General features: G+C 42.3%; 2 protein-coding genes across 2 annotated transcripts in view; one reads left to right on the top strand and one right to left on the bottom strand.

The window, feature by feature from the left end:
* Positions 1-24,052, bottom strand: part of cfap57 (cilia and flagella associated protein 57) — a 92,108-nt gene that overhangs the window by 47,272 nt on the left and 20,784 nt on the right. Inside the window, exons 5-8 of the mRNA XM_063065027.1 lie at positions 19,308-19,460; positions 17,614-17,753; positions 14,512-14,677; positions 13,269-13,382 (exon numbers count right to left, since the gene is read on the bottom strand). Coding sequence (XP_062921097.1) covers positions 13,269-13,382; positions 14,512-14,677; positions 17,614-17,753; positions 19,308-19,460 — 573 coding nt within the window. The remainder of the gene's footprint in view (positions 1-13,268; positions 13,383-14,511; positions 14,678-17,613; positions 17,754-19,307; positions 19,461-24,052) is intronic.
* Positions 20,033-23,005, top strand: LOC134355237 (uncharacterized; the record flags this gene model as incomplete). The annotated part of the gene is given in 1 exon segment (XM_063065026.1): positions 20,033-23,005. A coding segment is annotated over 1 exon segment (2,952 nt), but the record flags the coding sequence as incomplete, so codon positions are not given.

Below are 24,052 nucleotides of genomic sequence, written 5' to 3' on the forward strand. Positions count from 1 at the left end.
GACACTAATCAACAGAAAAGACTCTCATGTCAAAGTGAAAACAAATTTCTACAGATTGGTCTAAATTTATTACAATTATTAAACACAAAATAATTGATTGCATAATTACTCACCCCCTTTAAGTCAGTATTTAGTAGATGCACCTTTGGCAGCAATTACAGCCTTGAGTCTGTGTTGATTGTTTTCTATTAACTTTGTACATCTGGACACTACAATTTTTCCCCACTCTTCTTTACTGCTCAAGCTCTGTCAGATTGCATGGAGATCATGAGTGAACAGCCCTGTTCAAGTCCAGTCACAAATTCTCAATTAGGTTGAGGTCTGGACTCTGACTTGGCTAACTCAGGACATTAACTTTATTGCTTTTAAGCCATTCCTGTGTAGCTTTGGCTTAAAAACAAATAAGCTGGTTGTGAACTACAGGAGGAATGGAGACAGACTAACCGCTAGACATCAATGGATCTGGGGTCAAGAGGGTGAACAGCTTTAAGTTCCTCGGAATAAACATCACGGAGGATCTCACGTGGTCTGTACATACCAGCAGTGTGGTGAAAAAGGCACAACAGTGCCTCTTTCACCTCAGATGGTTGAGAAAGTTTGGTATGGGTCCCCAAATTCTAATAACTTTCTACAGGGGCACAATTGAGAGCATCCTGACTGGCTGTATCACTGCCTGGTATGGAAACTGTACCTCCCTCAACTGCAGGACTCTGCAGAGAGTGGTGCGGACAGCCCAGGGCATCTGTAGATGTGGATTTCCCACTGTTCAGGACATTTACAAAGTCAGGTGTGTAAAAAGGGCTTGAAGGATCATTGGAGACCCAAGTCACCCCAACCACAAACTGTTCCAGCTGCTACTATCCAGGAAATGGTACTGCAGCATAAAAGCCAGGAACAACAGGCTCCGGGACAGCTTCTTCCGCCAGGCCATCAGTCTGCTTAATTCATGCTGACACAACTGTATTTCTATGTTATATTGACTATCCTGTTGTACATAATAGTTATTATAAATTACTATAATTGCACATTTTACATTTAGATGGAGATGTAACAAATATTTTTACTTCTCATGTATATGAAGGATGTAAGTTATAAAGTCAATTCAATTCAATTATGCTTGGGGTCATTGTTATGCTGGAAAACAAATCTTCTCCCAAGTCATAGTTCTTTTGCAGAGTGCATCATGCTTCCCCCATGATTTCCCTGCATCATGCTGCATTCATTTTCTCCTCTATTTTCATAAGCTTTCCAGGGCCTGCTGCAGTGAAGCATCCCCACAGCATGATGCAGCTGCCACCATGCTTCATAGTAGAGATGGTGTGTTTCTGATGATGTGCAGTGTTTGGCTTACGTCAAACATAGCGTTTAGTCAAATGGCCAAAAAGCTGAATTTTGTTTTCATCAGATCATAGAACCTTCTTTCAGCTGAATTCAGAGTTTCCCACATGCCTTCTGGCAAACGTTAAGCAAGATTTCATGTGAGTCTTTTTCAACAGTGGCTTTCTCTGTGCCACACTCCCATAAAGTTGCAACTGGTGAAGTACCTGGGCAACAGTTGTTGTATGCACAGACTCTACCATCTCAGCCACTGAAGTTTGTAACTCTTCCAGAGCTGTCACAGGTCTCTTGGTGGCCTCTCTCACTTAGTCCCCTTCTTGCATGGTCGCTCAGTTTTTTTAGGATGGGCTGCTCTAGTCTGATTTACAACTCTGCCATATTCTTTCCATTTCTTGATGATTGACTTATCTGTACTCCAAGGGATATTCAGTGTCTTGGACATTTTCTTGTACCCATCTCTTGACTTGTGCTTTTCAAAAACCTTTACGCACGGTTGCTTGGAGTGTTCTTTTGTCTTCATGGTATTTTTGCAGGATACTGACTCACCAACAGTTGGACCTTCCAGATATAGGTGGATTTTTACTATAATCAGTTGAAACACCTTGTCTGCATACATCTCCAAAAACAGATATTCATTTAGCTAATTGTGTGACTTCTAAAACCAATTGACTGTACCAGTGATGACTGCGTGTCATACTAAAGGGAGTGAATACAGATGCAATCAATTATTTTGTATTTTATATTTGTAATTAATTTAGATCACTTTGTAGAGATTTGTTTTCACTTTTGACACAAAAGAGTCCTTTTCTGTTGATCAGTGTCAAAAAAGCCAAATTAAATCAACTGTGATTCAATGTTGTAAAACAATAAAACATGAAAACTTCCAAGGGGAGTGAATACTTTTTATATGCACTGTACCTCATGTGGTGAACCTAATTCAATCATTATGACTTTCAATCTTCACTAAAATGATAGAAGTTCCATCTCTGAGATTGGTGTAAGCCCCTACTGATACAGCAATTTGGATGTACATAACACAATGAATGTGACAGACTGAATCAATCTGGTCCACATGAACATAATAAGAAAAAAAATTGAAACCGAGTCATCTAGGGTAAATGACAAAAATGAGGATCAGAGAGAGGATTTTAAGGAGCATAGGACTCAAGATATCTAAGTGCTATTGTGCTGGACAAAAGTACAGAGATGAATCTGAAACCAAGCATGAGAATTTCTAAACTGAGTTGTTCCTGGAGTGCTGCGAGCACAGGTTTAGGCTACACAGTGTTTTGGATTACCTTAAGTCTATAGATGGTAGGACACAGGAGTCCTGCCAGAATTGCACTGGCAAGTCTAATTCTGTTAGAATAAAAGGCCCGGATGAGTATATCAATTGCACATGAAATGTGGCAAACATAGAATTGGACCGTATTTTCATTTGAGGTGGAATACACATATGGTTTGAAGTTTCTATCAAAATCAATTGTGCCACCAATGTGAATCCTATAAAACCCTACAAAAGGTAGTGGATTTGGGCCAGTACATCATGGGTAAAACCCTCCCAACCATTGAGTACATCTACATGAAACGTTACTGTAGAAAAGCAGTATCCGTAATCAAAGATCCTCACCACCCAAGCCATGCCCTTTTTACGCTGCCATCAGGTAGAAGGTATAAGTGCCTGAGGTTTCACAACACTAGGTTCAAGGAGAGTTACTATCCCTCAGCCATTAGGCTCTTGAACAAAAAGGGGATAGCTACACCCATTTAAGGACTCTTTTATGTTGTTATTTCATGCTCATTATTTATTGCTATTTATTTATATCTGCATTTGCAGCTTGTTTATAATCTACAGTTACTGTTCTATAGATTTGCTAAGTATGCTCATAGAAAAAGAATCTCAGGGTTGTATGTGGTGACATAAGACCATTAGACCATAAGACAAAGGAGCAGAAGTCGGCCATTCGGCCCATCAAGTCTGCTCCGCCATTTTATCATGAGCTGATCCATTCTCACATTTAGTCCCACTCCCCCGCCTTCTCACCATAACCTTTGATGCCCTGGCTACTCAGATACCTATCAATCTCTGCCTTAAATACACCCAATGACTTGGCCTCCACTGCTGCCCGTGGCAACAAATTCCATAGATTCACCACCCTCTGACTAAAAAAATGTCTTCGCATTTCTGTTCTGAATGGGCGCCCTTCAATCCTTAAATCATGCCCTCTCATACTAGACTCCCCCATCATGGGAAACAACTTTGCCACATCCACTCTGTCCATGTCTTTCAACATTCAAAATGTTTCTATCAGGTCTCCCCTCATTCTTCTAAACTCCAAGGAATACAGTCCAAGAGCGGACAAACGTTCCTCATATGTTAACCTTCTCATTCCCGGAATCATTCTAGTGAATCTTCTCTGTACCTCTCCAACGTTAGCACATCCTTTCTTAAATAAGGAGACCAAAACTGCCCAAAGTACTCCAAGTGAGGTCTCACCAGCACCTTATAGAGCCTCAACATCACATCCCTGCTCCTATACTCTATTCCTCTAGACATGTATGCACTCTGATAACAAATTTTATTTTGAACTTTGAATACTCAATCTCAAAGTTGCCAGAGAAAAGGATGGCATCAGTGATAAAAGGATAGAGTTTATGCTGGGAATCAAAGCCATCAGCTGCTATTACTGTAATATTTCATTGCAACAAATTTCTGCTTTTCCAGTACTGAATATTGACAAGTATCTAGTATGTTACCAAAGTCACTCGCTAATATCTACAGATGTACCTTGGAGAGCATTCTAACAGGCTGCATCATTGTCTAGTATGGGGGGAGGAAGAAATGTACAGGATTAAAATAACCTGCAGAGAGTTGTAAACTTTGTCGGCTCCATCATGGGCACTAGCCTTTGTAGCATCCACGACATCTTCAAAAAGCGATGCCTCAAAAAGACAGTATCCATCATGAAGGACCCCCATCACATAGGTCATGCCTTGTTCTCATCGTTACCATCAGGAAAAAGGTACAGAAGCCTGAATGCACACTCTCAAAGCTTTTTCTTCTTCTTCTTCTTCCCCTTTTCCATCTGATTTCTGAATGGACATTGAATCCATGATCACTACCTCACTACTTTTTTATATTATTGAGGAGCTTCATGTAGATTAGAAGTGGGCCACAGGCAAGGATTAATTCCTGGAATACAGAGATAGCAGTAGTATTAGAGAAAGAAGAGTCTACAAGTAATTCTCTATGACTGGACTGATAACTAGGATCAAGCTGGAGTGGTTCCACCTTGGTGGATACTGTTGGAGAAAGACACTGCCACCAACTGTATCAAGAAGTTGGTCAAGAAGTATGACCAAGAAGTCTTCCTTTTCTTCTTTGAGATATACCTTTTCTGAACTGATGATTGATTGCAACCAGTAATTTTCCTTATAAAGACATATTTTAGAGTAGACTAAACTTTTGCGATCTCCTAGGGTATTCACTGAGGATGAGAGCGGAGTGTGCAGCTGCGGCTAGGGCGGCCTTTGCTGGGGTTGGCTGCATCAATTCCTGATGATGGAACATGAACCCGTGATTGGCTCCATTACTCCGCCTGGATTAAAGCATTGAACAAGATTAAAATCGTAGGAAGCAAGAGCAGAAAACAAATGCCATCGGCCTGCGTTTGACCAGTCTCCCTCTCTTCCTGCTGCTACCGGAGCGGGAGATGCAGGAATCTTGAGTTCCACACCGCCAGGTTCAGGTGCAGTTGTTGGGCTGTAGCGATCAGGCTTTTTTTTAGATTATGAGAACACTTGGTCCTCTTTTATTGTCATTTAGAAATGCATACATGCATTAAGAAATGATACAATGTTTCTCCAGAGTGATATCACAGAAAACAGGACAAACCAAAGACTAACACTGACAGAACCACATAATTATAACATATAGTTACAACAGTGCAAAGCAATACCATAATTGGATGAAGAACAGACCATGGGCACAGTAAAAAAAGCCTCAAAGTCCCGAGTCGATCGACTCCCGAGTCCCCGACAGCAGGTGGCAAAAGGGAGAAACTCCCTGCCATAAACTTCCAGGCACCATCAACTTGCCGATACCTTGGAAGCAGCCGACCTCAGTCGACCCTGAGTCCATCCGTCCGAAAACTCTGAGCTTCCAGCCAAGCCAACCAGTAACCCCCAATTTAATCCTAGACTAATCATTGGGCTTGCATTCACTCTATCTATACCCATCATAATTTTATATACCTCTATCAAATCTCCCCTCATTCTTCTACGCTCCAGGGAATAAAGTCCTAACCTATTCAACCTTTCTCTGTAACTGAGTTTCTCAAGTCCTGGCAACATCCTTGTAAACCTTCTCTGCACTCTTTCAACCTTATTTATATCCTTCCTGTAATTTGGTGACCAAAACTGAACACAATACTCCAGCAACATACATCAAAGTTGCTGGTGAACGCAGCAGGCCAAGCAGCATCTATAGGAAGAGGCGCAGTCGACGTTTCAGGTCTTCGTCAGGTCTCGGCCTGAAACATCGACTGTGCCTCTTCCTATAGATGCTGCTTGGCCTGCTGCGTTCACCAGCAACTTTGATGTATGTTGCTTGAATTTCCAGCATCTGCAGAATTCCTGTTGTTTGCGTTTAAACAATACTCCAGATTCGGCCTCACCAATGCCTTATACAACCTCATCATAACATTCCAGCTCTTATACTCAATACTTTGATTAATAAAGGCCAATGTACCAAAAGCTCTCTTTACGACCCTATCTACTTGTGACGCCACTTTTAGGGAATTTTGTATCTGTATTCCCAGATCCCTCTGTTCTACTGCACTCCTCAGTGCCTTACCATTAACCCTATATGTTCTACCTAGGTTTGTCCTTCCAACGTGCAATACCTCACACTTGTCTGTATTAAACTCCATCTGCCATTTTTCAGCCCATTTTTCCAGCTGGTCCAAGTCCCTCTGCAGGCTCTGAAAATCTTCCTCACTGTCTACTACACCTCCAATCTTTGTATCATCAGCAAATTTGCTGATCCAATTTACCACATTAACATCCAGATCATTGATATAGATGACAAATAACAATGGACCCAGCACTGATCCTTGTGGCACACCACTAGTCACTGGCCTCCACTCAGAGAAGCAATTTTCTACCACCACTCTTTGGCTTCTTCCATTGAGCCAATGTCTAATCCAATTTACCATCTCTCCATGTATACCTAGCGACTGAATTTTCCTAACTAACCTCCCATGTGGGATCTTGTCAAAGGCCTTACTGAAATCCATGTAGACAATATCCACTGCCTTCCCTTCATCCACTTTCCAACTTGACAGCAGAGGTTTAAGGTGAGAGGAGACAAAATTAAAGGGGACCTCAGGGACAACTTTTTCACACAGAGGGTGGTGGATATGTTGTATGAGCTGCCAGAGAAAGTGGTAGAAATAGGTACAATTATGACATTTAAAATACATTTGTATAGCTACATATGTAGGAAAGGTTTAGAGGGATATGGGTCGAACACAGGTACAAGTTGGGCTGAAAGGCCTGTTTCCATACTGTATAACACTCTGACTCTTTGATGTACAAACCAGAACTGTCAAGTTAATATTGCCTGAAAAAATAGTAGTTATGAAGAGAAGTTAAAAAAGGAAATATATTTAAATATAAAGGTGCAGCCACATTTATGGAGAAGTTAAAACAAAGTGATTGCCTGAAATTGTCAAATTCTACATTAACTGCAGATGGAAGATGAGAGACTGTTCCTCAGATGTACAGATACATAGAAAAACATAGAGAATAGGTGCAGGAGTAGGCCATTCGGCTCTTCGATCCTGCACCGCCATTCAGTACGATCATGGCTGATCATCCAACTCAGAACCCTGTACCTGCCTTCTCTCCATACCTCCGATCCCTTTAGCCACAAGGGCCATATCTAACTCCCTCTTAAATATAGCCAATGAATTGGGCCCAACTGTTTCCTGTGGCAGAGGATTCCACAGATTCACCACTCTCTGTGTAAAGAAGCTTTTCCTCATCCCAGTCCTAAAAAGCCTTCCCCTTTATCCTCAAACTGTGACCCCTCGTTCTGGACTTCTCCAACATCAGGAACAATCTTCCTGCATCTAGCCTGTCCAATCCCTTTAGAATTTTATACGTTTCAATAAGATCCCCCCTCAATCTTCTAAATTCCAGTAAGTATAAGCCTAGTCGATCCAGTCTTTCATCATATGAAAGTCCTGCCATCCCAGGAATCAATCTGGTGAACCTTCTTTGTACTCCCTCTATGGCAAGGACGTCTTTCCTCAGATTAGGGGACCAAAACTGCACACAATACTCCAGGTGTGGTCTCACCAAGGCCTTGTACAATTGCAGTGGTACCTCCCTGCTCCTGTACTCGAATCCTCTCGCTATAAATGCCAGCATACCATTCTTTTCAACTGCCTGCTGTACCTGCATGCCCACTTTCAATGACTGGTGTATAATGACACCCAGGTCTTGTTGCACCTCCCCTTTTCCTAATCGGCCACTATTCAGATAATAATCTGTTTTCCTGTTTTTGCCACCAAAGTGGATAACCTGACATTTATCCACATTAAACTTGCCCATTCAGCTAACCTATCCAAGTCACCCTGCATTCTCTTAGCATCCTCCTCACAGCTAACACTGCCACCCAACTTCATGTCATCCGCAAACTTGGAGATGCTGCGTTTAATTCCCTCGTCTAAGTCATTAATATACATTGTAAACAACTGGGGTCCCAGCATTGATCCTTGCGGTACCCCACTAGTCACTGCCTGCCATTCTGAAAAGGTCCCATTTATTCCCACTATTTACTTCCTGTCTGCCAACCAATTCTCTATCCACATCAATACCATACCCCCAATACTGTGTACTTTAAGTTTGCACACTAATCTCCTGTGTGGAACCTTGTCAAAAGCCTTTTGAAAATCCAAATATACCACATCCACTGGTTCTTCCCTATCCACTCTAGTAGTTACATCCTCAAAAAATTCTATGAGATTCGTCAGACATGATTTTACTTTCACAAATCCATGCTGACTTTGTCAGATGATTTCACCGCTTTCCAAATGTGCTGTTATCACATCTTTGATAACTGACTCTAGCATTTTCCCCACCACCGATGTCAGGCTAGCCGGTCTATAATTCCCCAGTTTCTCTCTCCTTCATTTTTTAAAAAGCGGGGTTACGTTAGCCACCCTCCAATCCTCAGGAACTAGTCCAGAATCTAAAGAGTTTTGAAAAATTATCACTAATGCATCCACTATTTCTTGGGCTACTTCCTTAAGCACTCTGGGATGCAGACCATCTGGCCCTGGGGATTTATCTGCCCTTAATCCCTTCAATTTACCAACACCACTTCCCTACTAACATGTATTTCCCTCAGTTCCTCTATCTCACTAGACCCTCTGTCTCCTACTATTTCCGAAAGATTATTTATGTCCTGCTTAGTGAAGACAGAACCAAAGTAGTTATTCAATTGGTCTGCCATGTCCTTGTCCCTCATGATCAATTCACCTGTTTCTGACTGTAAGGGACCTACATTTGCCTTAACCAATCTTTTTCTTTTCACATATCTATAAAAGCTTTTACAGTCAGTTTTTATGTTCCCTGCCAGTTTTCTCTCATAATCTTTTTTCCCTTTCCTAATTAAGCCCTTTGTCCTCCTCTGCTGGACTCTGAATTTCTCCCAGTCCTCAGGTGTGTCGCTTTTTCTGGCTAATTTGTATGTTTCTTCTTTGGAATTGATACTATCCCTAATTTCCCTTGTCAGCCACAGGTGCACTACCTTCCCTGGTTTATTCTTTTGCCAAACTGGGATGAACAATTGTTGTAGTTCATCCATGCGATCTTTAAATGCTTGCCATTGCATATCCATCGTCAACCCTTTAAGTATCATTTGCCAGTCTACCTTAGCTAATTCACGTCTCATACCTTCAAAGTTACCCCTCTTTAAGTTCAGAACCTTTGTTTCTGAATTAACTATGTCACTCTCCTTCTTAGTAGAATTCCACCATATTATGGTCACTCTTACCCAAGGGGCCTTTCACGACAAAATTGCTAATTAACCATTCCTCATTGCTCAATACCCAGTCTAGAATAGCCTGCTCTCTAGTTGGTTCCTCGACATGTTGGTTCAGAAAACCATCCCGCATACATTCCAAGAAATCCTCTTCCTCAGCAGCCTTATCAATTTGGTTCACCCAATCTATATGTAGATTGAAGTCACCCATTATAACTGCTGTTCCTTTATTGCATGTATTTCTAATTTCATGTTTAATGCCATCCCCAACCTCACTACTACTGTTAGGTGGTCTGTACACAACTCCCACCAGCGTTTTCTGCCCCTTAGCGTTATGCAGCTCTACCCATATCGATTCCACATCCTCCCGGCTAATGTCCTTCCTTTCTATTGCGTTAATCTCCTCTCTAACCAGCAATGCTACCCCACCTCCTTTTCTTTCATGTCTATCCCTCCTGAAAATTGAATATCCCTGAATGTTGAGCTCCCATCCTTGGCCACCCTAGAGCCATGTCTCTGTGATCCCAACTATATCATATTCATTAATAACTCTCTGCACTTTCAATTCATCCACCTTGTTACGAATGTCCCTTGCATTGACACACAAAGCCTTCAGGCTTGCTTTTACAACACTCTTAGCCCTTTTACAATTATGTTGAAAAGTGGCCCTTTTTGATTTTTGCCCTGAATTTGCCTGCATGCCACTTTTACTTTTCACCTTACTACTTTTTGCTTCTACCCTCATTTTACACCCCTCTGTCTCTCTGCACTTATTCCCATCCCCCTGCCACATTAGTTTAAATCCTCCTGAACAACAGTAGCAAATGCTTCCCCTAGGACATTGGTTCCAGTCCAGCCCAGGTGCAGACCATCCTGTTTGTACCAGTCCCACCTCCTGCAGAACTGGTTCCAGTGTCCCAGAAATTTGAATCCCTCCCCCTTGCACCATGTTTCAAACCACGTATTCATCTGAAATATCCTCCTATTTCTACTCTGACTAGCACGTGGCACTGGTAGTAATCCAGAGATCATTACCTATGTGGTCCTACTTTTTAGTTTATCTCTAACTCCCTAAATTCACCTTGTAGGACCTCATCCTGTTTTTTCACCTATATCATTGGTACCTATGTGCACCACGACCACTGGCTGTTCACCCTCCCACTCCAGAATGTCCTGTAGCCACTCAGTGACATCCTTGACCCTTGCACCAGGGAGGCAACATACCCTCCTGGAGTCTCGTTTGCGGCCGCAGAAACGCCTATCTATTCCCCTTACAATTGAATCCCCTATCACTATAGCTCTCCCACTCCTTTTCCTTCCCTCCTGTGCCGCAGAGCCAGCCATGGTGCCGTGAACTCGGCTGCTGCTGCCTTCCCCTGATGAGACATCTCCCCCAACAGTATCCAAAACAGTATATCTGTTTAGGAGGGAGATGACCTCAGAGGACTCCTGCACTACCTGCCTACTGCTACGCTGTCTTGTGGCCACCCATTCCCTTTCTGCCTGTGTAGTCTTTACCTGTGGTGTGGCCAACTCACTGAACGTGCTATTCACGACTTTCTCAGCATCGCGGATGCTCCAGTATGAATCCAGTCGCAGCTCCAGCTGCTCAATGTGGTCTGCCAGAAGCCGCAGCTGGACACATTTCCTGCACACATAGTCGTCAGGGACACTGGAAGTATCCCTGATTTCTCACATGCTGCAGGATGAACAAACCACGGGGCCGATCTCAGCTGTCATGAACTACCCAATACGCTACAGCCTCGCCGCCTTCCTTGCTTCAAATAAAATACCGCTGCAGACCGTTCTCTTTTTCCAATACGAGGGGTGATTGATAAGTTCGTGGCCTAAGGTAGAAGGAGTCAATTTTAGAAAACCTAGCACATCTATTTTTCCTAGATTTACACACTTAGTCCAGTGGTGGTGGAGCATACAGATCCCTTCTTTGTAGAAGTCAGCGTCTTGGACCTCTAGAAGTGGTCCACAGCAGACGTGATTGATAAGTTCGTGGCCTAAGGTAGCTGGAGATGAGTTATTAACTTCAAACATTCTGAATTTTCATTCAAAGTGTTGAACTGCACGTGCATGTAACGAGAGCTGTATAACTCATCTCCTTCTACCTCAGGCCACAAACTTAATAATCACCGCTGCTGTGGACCACTTCTACAAAGAGGGGATCCGTATGCTCCACAACCGCTGGACTAAGTGTGTACATGTAGGAGGGGACTATGTTGAAAAATAAATATGCTAGGTTTTCTAAAATTGACTCCTTCTACCTTAGGCCACAAACTTATCAATCACCCTCGTAGGTCAAAGTGGGAGAGGGATAGAGCAATAAAATGATAGGTGACTGGGAGCTCAGGGTCACCACTGCAGACTGCTTTTGATGGAAGCACAGAATGCAAATTCACATGGGGGTAGGCTTGAGTGAGTAAGGGCAGTAGAAAATTTAAAATAATCAATGTTGCACAGCCAGTTAATAAAGAATAAATCTTGAGACAGGAGCAGTTTGGTTAGCAGAAAATACAAAGGAATTTAATATCACTTAAAATATCTACTTTTTTGATATTTCAAATGTCATTAAAGGATGTTTTTCAAGTTCAGGTTCAACTTCAAGTTTATTTTCATTCATCCATACACATGTATAGAGCTAAATGAAATAATGTTTTTCAGGGACCAAGGTGTAAAACACAGTACAAGTATCAGATATAGCACATAAAATAAAATTAACACAATAATATTAATAAATAAATAAAGTATTCTGTAGATGTACAATTTGACATAAAGTGCATGTACAACATAGAGTTAAATAAACAACAGTATTACAGTTACTGGTGCCGTCATAAATAATGTTTACTGGGTGGTAGCAAGGTGTTTAGAAGTCTCACATTCTGGGAAAAGAAGCTGTTATCCAGACAACAGTCCTTGTTCTTATACTACAGTACCTTCTATCTGATGGTAGGAGGTTAAAGAGATTGTGGGACGGATGGGAGATGTCCTTGACAATGCTGAGGGTTCTGTGAATGCAATGTTTCTGATGTACATATGCCCTGGATGGAGTGGAGAAGGAGACCCTGATGACTCTCTCAGCAGTCCTCACAATCCATTGTAGGGTCTACGGTCAGATACCTTGCAATTCCCATAGCAGCTGGTCAGGACACTGTCAGTGGTGCTCTGGTAGAATGTGGTTAGAACGGGGTTGGGGAGGCTTCACCTGTCTTAATTTCCTCAGAATGCCAGAACACTGCTGAGCTTTCTTCACTAAAGAGGTGATGCTAAGGGACCAAGTGAGATGTGCACTCCAAGGCTTTATGTGCTTGGGCTCTATGTCTCAATTTTATTGAAACTGAGTAGTTTCTCGGACTGTTCAATATGGATGAAATGTTAGTCATCACCTCAATTTTCTGTTTCCGTGATTACATTGCAGCTAAATATGCAGCAATAGTAAATATAACTTGTTTTTGTTTCTATTTAAAATCTACTTTATCGCTCCTATTATTATCCTTAATATCCTTTTCTATAACCATTATCAACATAATTTTAATATGTGTATACTGAATGAAATAACTATAACTTTTAATGCCCTTATTCGTTCACATGAAAGTTTACATATGTCTAATTGTATATATCCACCTGAGAGTCCATAATCTGAAATTACCCTTGGTGGTTTATTAATCTATTGTAAACCATATTATTTTTGCAGAGCAGAGGAATATCATATTCATTTGGATTTAACCCTACTTACTGATACTGAATTGCATTTCCCAAGTCTCACAAATGTACCATGTTTAAAAGATCCATAAATCTTCATGGCAGCAGCCACAGAAGATCATAAATCAATAAAATTACTAGATTCTATAATTGCCCCAATTCTCACCTTTCCATTATGGCCTTTAAGATTAATCAGGTTTTCAAATGTGGTTGTAGAATAAATATGAATAACATTTCCATTTACAACAGCAAATAGGTGTCCACCATGACTGAAGGAACACTAAAAAAAAGCAGAAAAAATTAAGTTCCATGACAATAACAGTACAGTAGATTACAAATGACAAAATGATTCGAGTTATTAATTTCATTTATTTGTTATGATCTGGGTTGTGAAAGAAGGATAGACATTTATTGCCCGCATGATATATCCTCAAGAACTTGGTTAGCACAGCACAGTGTGGCATTCTGAATGAATCACAGCATCTGCCCTGAATCACTTCAGGCAATAAAATTTTACTGTGAAAAGAACAATGATATTTTTCATACTATCCTGGCACCTCGAAGGCTCCTGTTGATTCTACGTTCAACTACTTTCATTATTGAGCAAATTAATGTGAGGATCCAAGGAAAAGGTGAATAACCCTGGACTCCTGGAATCCATCACTTTAGTACTGGCCACTAAAATTGTCTGGCAATGTGGATTCCCTCAGAACAAAGCTGTCTTCCCAGAAATGTAATGCTCACTATGATGGAATTTTCACATTATCTTGAACCATCTGCAAATTGAGGGAGTGGAAATGTTTCCTTTCCAGCAAAGGGTCCAGGGTTTTAAGGGGATCCCTTCTGGGTATACCGGCAGTCAATGTTTTCCTGTACTTATGGGAAACCAACAATGATGAGAGAAAAATAGGCATCGCAAATGTCTGGGCAATTTTATTTTTGAAATGAAATAAATACGTCACTAAATAATGAAATATCAATGCAAGTGATTTGACTAGGATGTCATGTTGCAGCTATGAAAACATTGGTGAAGTCACACTTGGTGCTATGTACAGTTCTGATCTTAATTAAAATTAATTCAGAATATACCAAAGCTACTTAAAATCACTCTTGTTAATTAGTTGACAGCATATTGTTTGAGTTTTGTGATTCTTGAAATTAGGGTAAGAATTGAGTGGTAGAAATGATGGTATAAAAACACAGATTACAATAGTCACAGATTTTAATTTTATCATTAAAAAAGACCAAGGAAGTTCAAGTCTTATAATAAAAACAAATCTGTCTTGTTCAGCCATCCCATTTTTTTGTATTGAATTGATCTTTTGAGACAAGTTGGAAACAGATAACTTGTTAGAAATTATCTTTAATATCATACTTTATTCTAACAACATCATCAATAGGATACAGACCTCTCGACAGCTGCGAATTGTGAATTCTTTGAAAGATCGGATATCATCAATTAGAAGATTCATAAGCCGTAGCTTGTCAGAAAATCCAACAAGAATAAACAGACCAGATGGGTGCAAAGCAACACTGTATGCCTCTTCCTGGAACTCCTTATAAAGCTCCAAAGCACTAGAAGAAAGAATAAACACAAATAAAAATAATTATTTAAAAAATACTGAGAAGGAGTTCACCCAGACCTAATCATGTGATAACGGTATTTAGCTCACAGTATATTAAACAATGGATTGTTTTATTCCAGACGAAGTCTATAAATTTTATTACATAGTTTTATTCAATACCAAAGAGAATTTTATTCAAACTGGAATACTAAACACAGTGGTGTATTTAGTATTCCAGTACCATATTTTAGTTCCACATTGTAGCATAAACACAAGAAATAGGAGCAGGTGCAGCTCACAGCTTGAAGGCAGGTTTTTGTACTGACATTTACCATGTGAGATTTCCATGTGCCAGCACTACTAGTCATGCAGGGAGATATCAGACAGCAAGTAATATTTATCTCGAAGTCATTTGCACTAAGATGGGCGTGTTAAGGCAGAGGTCTCAAACTCTAAACGTGCCTGTAACCCGGGGAAGACCCGTCACATTGAAGGGGAATATGGAGGTTCCAGCTTCTTCCTGCTAAGGTCTTGTTTGTGTGATTTTCCCAGCTTTCAGTTCCATAGCATGCCACACCACCCCCAAAGTCTTCTGTGTATTATAATAGTCATAGTCATACTTTATTGATCCCAGGGGGAAATTGGTTTTCGTTACAGTTGCACCATAAATAATAAATAGTAATAGAACATAAATAGTTAAATAGTAATATGTAAATTATGCCAGTAAATTATGAAATAAATCCAGGACCAGCCTATTGGCTCAGGGTGTCTGACCCTCCAAGGGAGGAGTTGTAAAGTTTGATGGCCACAGGCAAGAATGACTTCCTATGATGCTCTGTGCTGCATCTTGGTGGAATGAGTCTCTGGCTGAATGTACTCCTGTGCCCACCCAGTACATTATGTAGTGGATGGGAGACATTGACCAAGATAGCATGCAACTTAGACAGCATCCTCTTTTCAGACACCACCGTGAGAGAGTCCAGTTCCATCCCCACAACATCACTGGCCTTACAAATGAGTTTGTTGATTCTGTTGGTGTCTGCTACCCTCAGCCTGCTGCCCCAGCAAACATGATAGCACTGGCCACCACAGACTCGTAGAACATCCTCAGCATCATCCGGCAGATGTTAAAGGACCTCAGTCTCCTCAGGAAATAGAGACGGCTCTGACCCTTCTTGTAGACAGCCTCAGTGTTCTTTGACCAGTCCAGTTTATTGTCAATTCGTTATCCCCAGGTACTTGTAATCGTCCACCACGTCCACACTGACCTCCTGGTCTTTAGCTTCTTAGTCTTTTTCACATTAAGCTGCAGATAATTCTGCTCACATCATGTGACAAAGTTTCCTACCATAGCCCTATACTCAACATCATCTCCCTTGCTTTCTTTCTTTTTAAATCTTTTTATTGAATAAGTATACAAAAAGGTAAGCCATATAGGCACTAATACACTGTTAGAATATAATAAAATTACAGGAGATATTAATACAAAAAAAATGATACAAACAATGTAATTTAAACATAACTTACTAAGGTAACATAATAGTATACTAATTTATATATATATATATCAATAAAGAAAAAGAAAAAAAACCCACTGTGCAACTAACTAAAAGCAAAGCAAAGCAATGGTCTAACTTGGAACCAAGCAGAGTTAAAAAACTTAAAATCACGTCCTCAATCCCGACCTCCATTAAAAACAGTAAAAAAAAAACAAGAAGGGTATATAAATATGGAGCAAAAAAAAGAGGAGAAAAAAAAATTACATTAAATGAAAATATTGAATAAAAAATCTCCAGGTCTGTTCAAATTTAAGTGAGGAATCATAAAGATTGCTTCTAATTTTCTCCAAATTCAAGCATAATATCGTCTGAGAAAACCAAAAAAAGGTAGTTGGAGCATTAAGCTCTTTCCAATGTTGTAAGATACATCTTTTCGCCATTAAAGTAAGAAATGCAATCATTCTACGGGCTGAAGGAGAAAGATTACTGGAAATTTTAGGTAGTCCAAAGATAGCAGTAATAGGGTGAGGAGAGATATCTATATTCAATACCTTGGAGATAATATTAAAAATGTCTCTCCAAAAAGTTTCCAGAGTAGGACAAGACCAAAACATATGAATTAAAGAGGCTATCTGCCCCAGACATTTATCACAAAAAGGATTAATATGAGAATAAACATCATCTCCCTTGCTGATGCATCCAACTATGGCAGTCATCCGAAAACTTTCTAAGATGACAAGACTCTGTGCAGTAGTTGAAGTCTGAGGTGTAAATGGTGAAGAGAACGGGAGACAAGACAGTCCCCTGTGGAGCCCCAGTGCTGCTGATCACTCTATCGGACGCACAGTGTTGCAAGCACACATACTGTGGTCTGCCAGTCAGGTAGTCAAGAGTCCATGATACCAGGGAAGCATCCACCTACATTGCTGTCAGCTTCTCCCCCATCCTTTAGCATTTCCTTAACAGGTACTCCCTGTAATATCACTTCCTTGTCCAAACCCCCCAGAATAATCATTGTTCATATACAAATCATTCTTCTGATCGATTCTCTTGTAATTCTCTCTACTTTTTGTACTATTGTCCATCTGCTTGTAGATATCTTCTCTCTGAGCTTCTTTACCAACCCATCCCACACCTACATTTACCTTCCAAGCTCTTGTCTGAATGACCTTACTTCACTTTAATTGCACATAAACTCAAAGAGGGCAAATAATCCATGTATGTTTTATATTTCTGCTATGTTTAGTGTGCAAAATCCTTAGAACGGTTAAAAGAAATAGAAAGCATAGGGTAGAGTGGCCTGTAAAATGCTCAAAAGAAAATTATTACTCTTAATTTACATACTGAGTGGTCTACATTTTTTTAGATATTTGCGACAATAGGATGGTCACTGAAATAAGTAAAGCCGTATATTATTCTCTATATATTCATATTTTAAACTTCATACTTATTTTCATAGTTCCACAAGCGAACAGATCGATCTATAGAGCTGGTGACAAGGAGAGGTTTTCGAATGCAAACATCCAGACCCGTGATTACGTTGGAGTGGAAGGATTGTGAGAGTATTTCAAATTGTGGTATTTCTCCCTGTTAAAATGTCATAAAATATGCTTTTAAATATGCTGTTAAGTAGAATACAGAAACATCAGCTTCCAAACAGACGGAATGTATGCAGGGCTCTCCTTCACATGTTCTACCACACTGTTGTTGCCAGTACAATCTCCTATGCAGTGGTGTGCTGGGGGAATGGCATCAACACCGGTGATGCCAACAAAATCAATAAACTGATTAGAAAGGCTGGCTCTGTTATTGGAGTCAAGCTAGACACACTAAAGACTGTGGTAGAACAAAGCACCCTCCAGAAAATCCTGGCAATTCTGGACAATGTTTCTCACCCTCTACATACCACCTTGACTAAACAGAGGAACACTTTTAGTGATAGACTAAGACAACTGCACTGCTCCAACGAGTGCTATATGGGGTTATTCTTAGCCTTAGCCATTAGGCTCTATAATGAGTTAACTGATAGCCAGGGAAGTGGTGACCCCCTCCTGTTAGACTATTTGAGGTAACTTATTTTTTATTCTTTCTTACTTCTCTTCTAATATTTGTATATCTGTGCTACCTGTAATGCTACCGTGACGCTAATTTCCTTTGGGATCAATAAAATATCTCTCTGTCTATGTTGATAATGCAGTGAAATACCACTGTTGGGCAAATGTTTATAACTTAAATCCGGGAAATTGTGAAGTGATTCACTTTGGAAATTTGAACTTGAATGGAGAATACAGGGATAATGGCAGGATTCTTAGCAGTGTGAAGGAACAGGGGGACCTTGGGGTTCATATCCATAAATCCCTCAAAGTTGCAGTAGAAGTTGATAAGATGGTTAAGAAGGTGAATAGTATGTTGGCCTTCATTAGCTGTGTGTTGAGTTCAAGAGCTGCAAGATAATGTTGTAGCTGTATAAAACACTGGTTAGATCGCACGTGGAGTATTCTGTTCATTTCTGGTTGTCTCATTATAGGAAGGATGTGGAAGTTTTAGAGAAGGTGCAGAGGAGATTTACCAGGATGATGCCTGGATTAGAGAGCATGTCTTATGAGGGTAGATTGAGAGAGCTAGGGCTTTTCTCTTTAGAGAGAAGGAAGATGTGTGATGACTTCAGAGAGATAACAGGCATAGATAAAGTGGATAGCCAAAGACTTTTCCCAAGGTGGAAATGGCTAATACAAGGGGGCATAAAACTTTAACGTGTTTGGAGAAATTTTAGGGAGGATGTTGAGGTAGTTTTTTTTATGCAGAGTGGTAGGTGCATGGAATGCACTATCTGGAGTGGTGGCAGAGGCAGATACATTAGAACCATTTTAAAAACTCCTAGGTAGGCAAATGGATGAAAAAAAAGTAAAGGGCTACGTGGGAGAGTAAGGTTAGATTGATCTTGGAGTACATTAAAGGATTGAACAACATTGTGGGCCAATGGGTTTGTATGGTGCTATAATGTTCTCTTTTCTATGTTTTATGTTGTATGGTCATTAAATTACCACTTTTGGTATGTATATGTATATATTGTATATATTATATTTAGATTTAATTCTGTTCTGTATATTTCTGATTGCTTGTTATTCTTGAGCAGCTTACCTTGCTCATTTCTCCATAAGATAATGTGAGACTATACAGCTGATTCTTATTGGTGCCGGCAATTAGAGTCTCTTCTGAAGGGCTAAGACACAGAGTTAAAATTTCTTGTTGTTCTGCTTGGGTTGGATCTGTGCTGAATGGATCTTGTGGAATCTGAAAGAAACAAAGATTTTAGTCCACAAGTTGACATCATTGTTGAACCGTGAGGCAGGGAATGGGGGGCCTGATCCCTCATATGATTAAATATTAATATGAGAAGTATCTCATACGACATTGCTAAACAGAAAAGGAATTCATTATCTTTAATATTCTGGGGAAATTTAAGACTGAATTGCTTTGCCAATCTGATTCATGCAAGGAGATGAGGATTGTCCATTTGATCCCTATATCAATCTAAGGAAAAGATACCCCCAGGGGTGCCTGAGGGGGTGGGGGGGGGGTCGGATGAGCACCCCAGTCAGATGGACACAACGACATCAGACCCAGGCAATAAACAAACGACGATGAGGAAGCAGTGTGCATGTGGCAAAATCTGCAAGAACGATCGCGGCTTGAAGATCCACCAAGCGAGGATGAAGCGTTTGGCGGGAGCAGGAGCAGCACAACACACAGGTGTCCAACCTGGTGAGACGAAGGAGGGGCCAGGCCCAGAGTCACTCCATAGTGCCTGGAACCTCCAAGTGTTGCAAACTAATCCCTCGAACATGAAGTCTAACAGGAGGCGGATCAAATGGCCTGCAGCTAACATGACTTCACTGTGGAAGCAGTTTGATGAAGATGTTAACCAAATTCTGGAGGCAACGGCGAAGGGAGGTGTTGATAGGAAGCTGCAAGCCATGACAACAATTATTGTCAGTATCGCAGCTGAACGGTTCGAAGAGGAGAAGGAAGGCTCCAAAATATCTTACTCAAAGAACCAAAGAGCATTGAGGATCCACAACATCAGGCAGGAGATGAAAGCGCTGAAGTCCCAATACAAGGAGGCAGGAGAAGAGGAGCAGATTGGCTTGGCCCAGCTGATGTGCACAATACGAAAGAAGATCAGGGTCCTCCACCGGGCAGAGTGGCATCGGAGGCGGTGTCGTGAAAGGGCCCGAAAAAGTGCTGCCTTTATCGTCAACTCCTTCAAGTTCACCAAGGAATTGCTGGGGGAGAAACGCAGTGGGAAACTGGCCTGTTCACAGGAAGACATAGACCAACATCTGAAGAAGATATATAATGATCCTGAAAGAGAGCAGGAGTTGGGAGAGTGCGACATCCTAATAGACCCACCTGAACCGGATGTGCAGTTCGACATGTCAGAGCTGCAACTAAAGGAAGTCAGAGAGGTCGTCCGCAAAGCAAGGGCAAGCTCGGCTCCAGGACCAAGCAACACCTCGTACAAAGTGTACAAGAATTGCCCCAAACTCCTGCTGCGTCTGTGGAAGGTCCTGAGAACCTTTTGGAGAAGGGGGAAGATCCCAGAACAGTGGAGAGTGACTGAAGGGGTGTGGATCCCGAAGGAGGAAAATGCCACCCAGATAGATCAGTTTCACATCATCTCCCTGCTGTGTGTCGAGGCGAAGATCTTCCTCAGTGCAGTTTCTAACCGGCTGTGCACCTACCTAGCAAAGAACACCTATATTGATACATCAGTCCTGAAGGGTGGCATTTCAGGGATGCCGGGCTGTCTGGAGCACATCGGTGTGGTGACACAGCTCATCAGGGAGGCCAGAGAGAACAAGGGCAACCTGTCAGTGTTGTGGCTCGACCTGGCAAATGCATATGGCTCCATTCTGCACAAGCCGGTGCAGCCCACAATGACCAAATATCACGTCCCCAGAAGAATCAGAGACCTTATTGCTGATTATTACAGCAACGTCAGGATGAGGGTCTCTTCAGGAGCAATTACATCAACCTGGCACAAGGTGGAGATCAGCATCATCACAGGGTGCTCTATCTCAGTGACACTGTTCTCCCTAGCCATGAACATGCTCACTAAGTCTGCTGAACCAGAGTGCAGAGGGCCCAGAATGAATTCCGCTCAATGGCAACCACCTATCAGGGCATTCATGGATGACCTCACAGTCACCACAGAATCAGTCCCAGGCTGCCGGAGGATTCTGCAAGGGTTCGAAAAGCTGGTGGAGTCGGCCCGGATGCGTTTCAAACCTGCCAAATCAAGATCGATGGTGCTGAGGAAAGGGAAGGTGGAGAACAAGTTCCGGTTCAGCATCGCAGGCACAGCCATCCCAACCATCACAGAAAAGCCAGTCAAGAGCTTAGGCAAAGTTTTTGACAGCTCTTTAAGGGACACAACATCCATTTAGGCAACCTGCACCGAGTTGGATGGCTGGCTGAAATCTGTGGACAAGTCTGGCCTACCTGGGAAGTTTAAAGCCTGGCTGTATCAACATGGCATTCTTCCCAGAATCCTGTGGCCCCTCCTCGTCTATGCAGTTATGATCTCAACAGTCGAAACCTTAGAGAGGAGGGTTAGCAACCACCTCAGGAGATGGCTGGGGCTGCCAAAGAGCCTGAGCAGCATCACACTCTATGGACACCACAACAAACTGCAACTGCCGTTCAAATCCTTGGAGGAAGAGTTCAAGGTAACAAGAGCCAGAGAAGTGCTACAGTATAGGGACTCAAGTGACCCGAAGGTGGCTAGAGCAGGGATCCAAGTAAGTACTGGCAGGAAGTGGAGGGCAGAGGAAGCTGTTCAGGAGGCAGAGGCGAGGCTGCGTCACAGGAGGCTGGTGGGAGTGGTCACACGAGGCCGAGCTGCGCTAGGATCCTTTCCAACTCCCCAAATGGACACGAGAGGGAAGGAAAGACGTCGTCTAGTTCAGGAGGAGGTGAGAGCAGTAGTGGAGGAGATGAGAGCCTGCAAGGTGGTGGGAATGAAGCAACAGGGAGCTTGGACAAGATGGGAGAATGCGGTTGGGAGGAAAGTGACCTGGGCTGATCTTTGGAAAGCCGAACCACACCGCATCCAATTTCTCATCCAGGCAGTGTACGATGTGCTTCCAAGCCCATCAAACCTGCTGCACACATGGGGCAAGGCAGAGTCATCTGCGTGCCCACTGTGCTCCAAGCGAGAAACCCTGGAGCACATCCTCAGTGGCTGTGCAAGGGCACTTGGTGAGGGATGGTACAGGTGGAGGCATGATCAGGTCCTGAAGATCATCGCTGAAGCCGTCAGCGCAGGAGTTGAGTGGGCGAAGCGGTCCCGACCCTCCAAGCAGACCATTGCCTTTGTCAGAGCTGGGGAGCAGCCAATACCTGCCAAAAGAACATCTGCAGGCATTCTGACCTCTGCAAGGGACTGGCAGCAGTTGGTGGACCTCGAAGGGCAGCTGAAGTTCCCCAGCCATATCGCAGCCACCACCCTGCAACCAGACATTGTCCTAGTGTCTGAGTCTACTAAGCAAGTGGTGCTGCTGGAGCTGACAGTCCCATGGGAAGATAGCTTGGAAGAGGCCTTTGAAAGGAAGCTCTCCAAGTACGCAGGACTGGTCAGTAACTGTCAGCAGGCTGGATGGAGAGCGAGGTGTCTCCCAGTGGAGGTTGGTTGTAGGGGATTCGTAGCCCATTCTTTAGTTAGAGCCTTCAGCATTTTGGGCATCGAGGGAGAGAGGAAGAGGAGAGCCATCCGCTGTACCACCAATGCGGCAGAGAGGGCCTCAAGATGGCTGTGGCTCAAAAGAGGGGAGCCATGGAGTCATAAGTAGCTAGCCATCTGGACACAAACTGGGGTCTGATCAACCCTGGCTTGGTCACCTAGAGGAGGTTGTATGATGTTGAAAGACCTGAAGCACCCAATGATTCCAGGAACATCACTGAAGATGTGTCCAGAAGCATCAATAGATGTATGTACACAGCATTAATGGGATTTGTAATGGTGAACTCCCTGAGGTGAGTTTTTCCATGGTTAATTACAAAAAAAAATTTGCACTCCAATGCTATAATCAAAAACCGATTCTTCCTGAACACTACTACTACTACGTTGACTCAGGTCTAGGGGGCCGGCGTCGGGCACGATGATGGACTTTCCACTTCTCCTTCTCCCTCATCAGTGTGTTCAGTTCATCTACATTAGCCGTGCCACTGTCTTCTAGGAGCGTGTTGACCATAGTCTTGTGGGCACCCAGGGTTCATCCTCCCATGCTTGGGCTCCCATATGATGACTAGGCTGGCAGGTAGCTCAGGGTGGCGTAGACAGTGCCCCGCGAGTTGCAGTCTTCTCACCTCGATTTTAGTGGAGAGTATCGGTAAGTTGTTATAGAGCTCAATGTTCGTCATGTGCTGTTGCCAACTCACATCAAGAGCCATCCGGAGCATTCGTGTATAGCAACCATCTAGAGACTTTCACATAGTCTTGGTGAGTGTCCACATCTCACATCCGTACTTGAGAATAGACTCTATGACTGCTAAAAAAAAATCCTCTTTTTCAGCCCTCTGGTCAGGTTCGATTTCCAGATTTCCTTCATGTCATTCATAGCCCTCCACGCCAGCGCCTTCTGTATCTTTATGTCCTTCTCTGAACTCATCATTTTTGACCCGCGGTACTTGTAGTCGAAGACTTTCTTAATGGTATCATTCTCTACGGTCTTGAGAGTACCTTCGTCGCAGTTAAACGCCATGTATTCTGTCTTTTTAGCGTTTAGGTGAAGTCCAACTTTATTGCATTCTATTTCCACTTTTGTCAGTAGCTGCTGTGCTTCCTCCAACTAGTCAGAGAGTAGGACTATGTCATCTGCAAA

This window comes from Mobula hypostoma, chromosome 12 (assembly GCF_963921235.1).
Source record: "Mobula hypostoma chromosome 12, sMobHyp1.1, whole genome shotgun sequence".
In the NCBI taxonomy this organism is placed as follows: Eukaryota; Metazoa; Chordata; class Chondrichthyes; order Myliobatiformes; family Myliobatidae; genus Mobula; species Mobula hypostoma.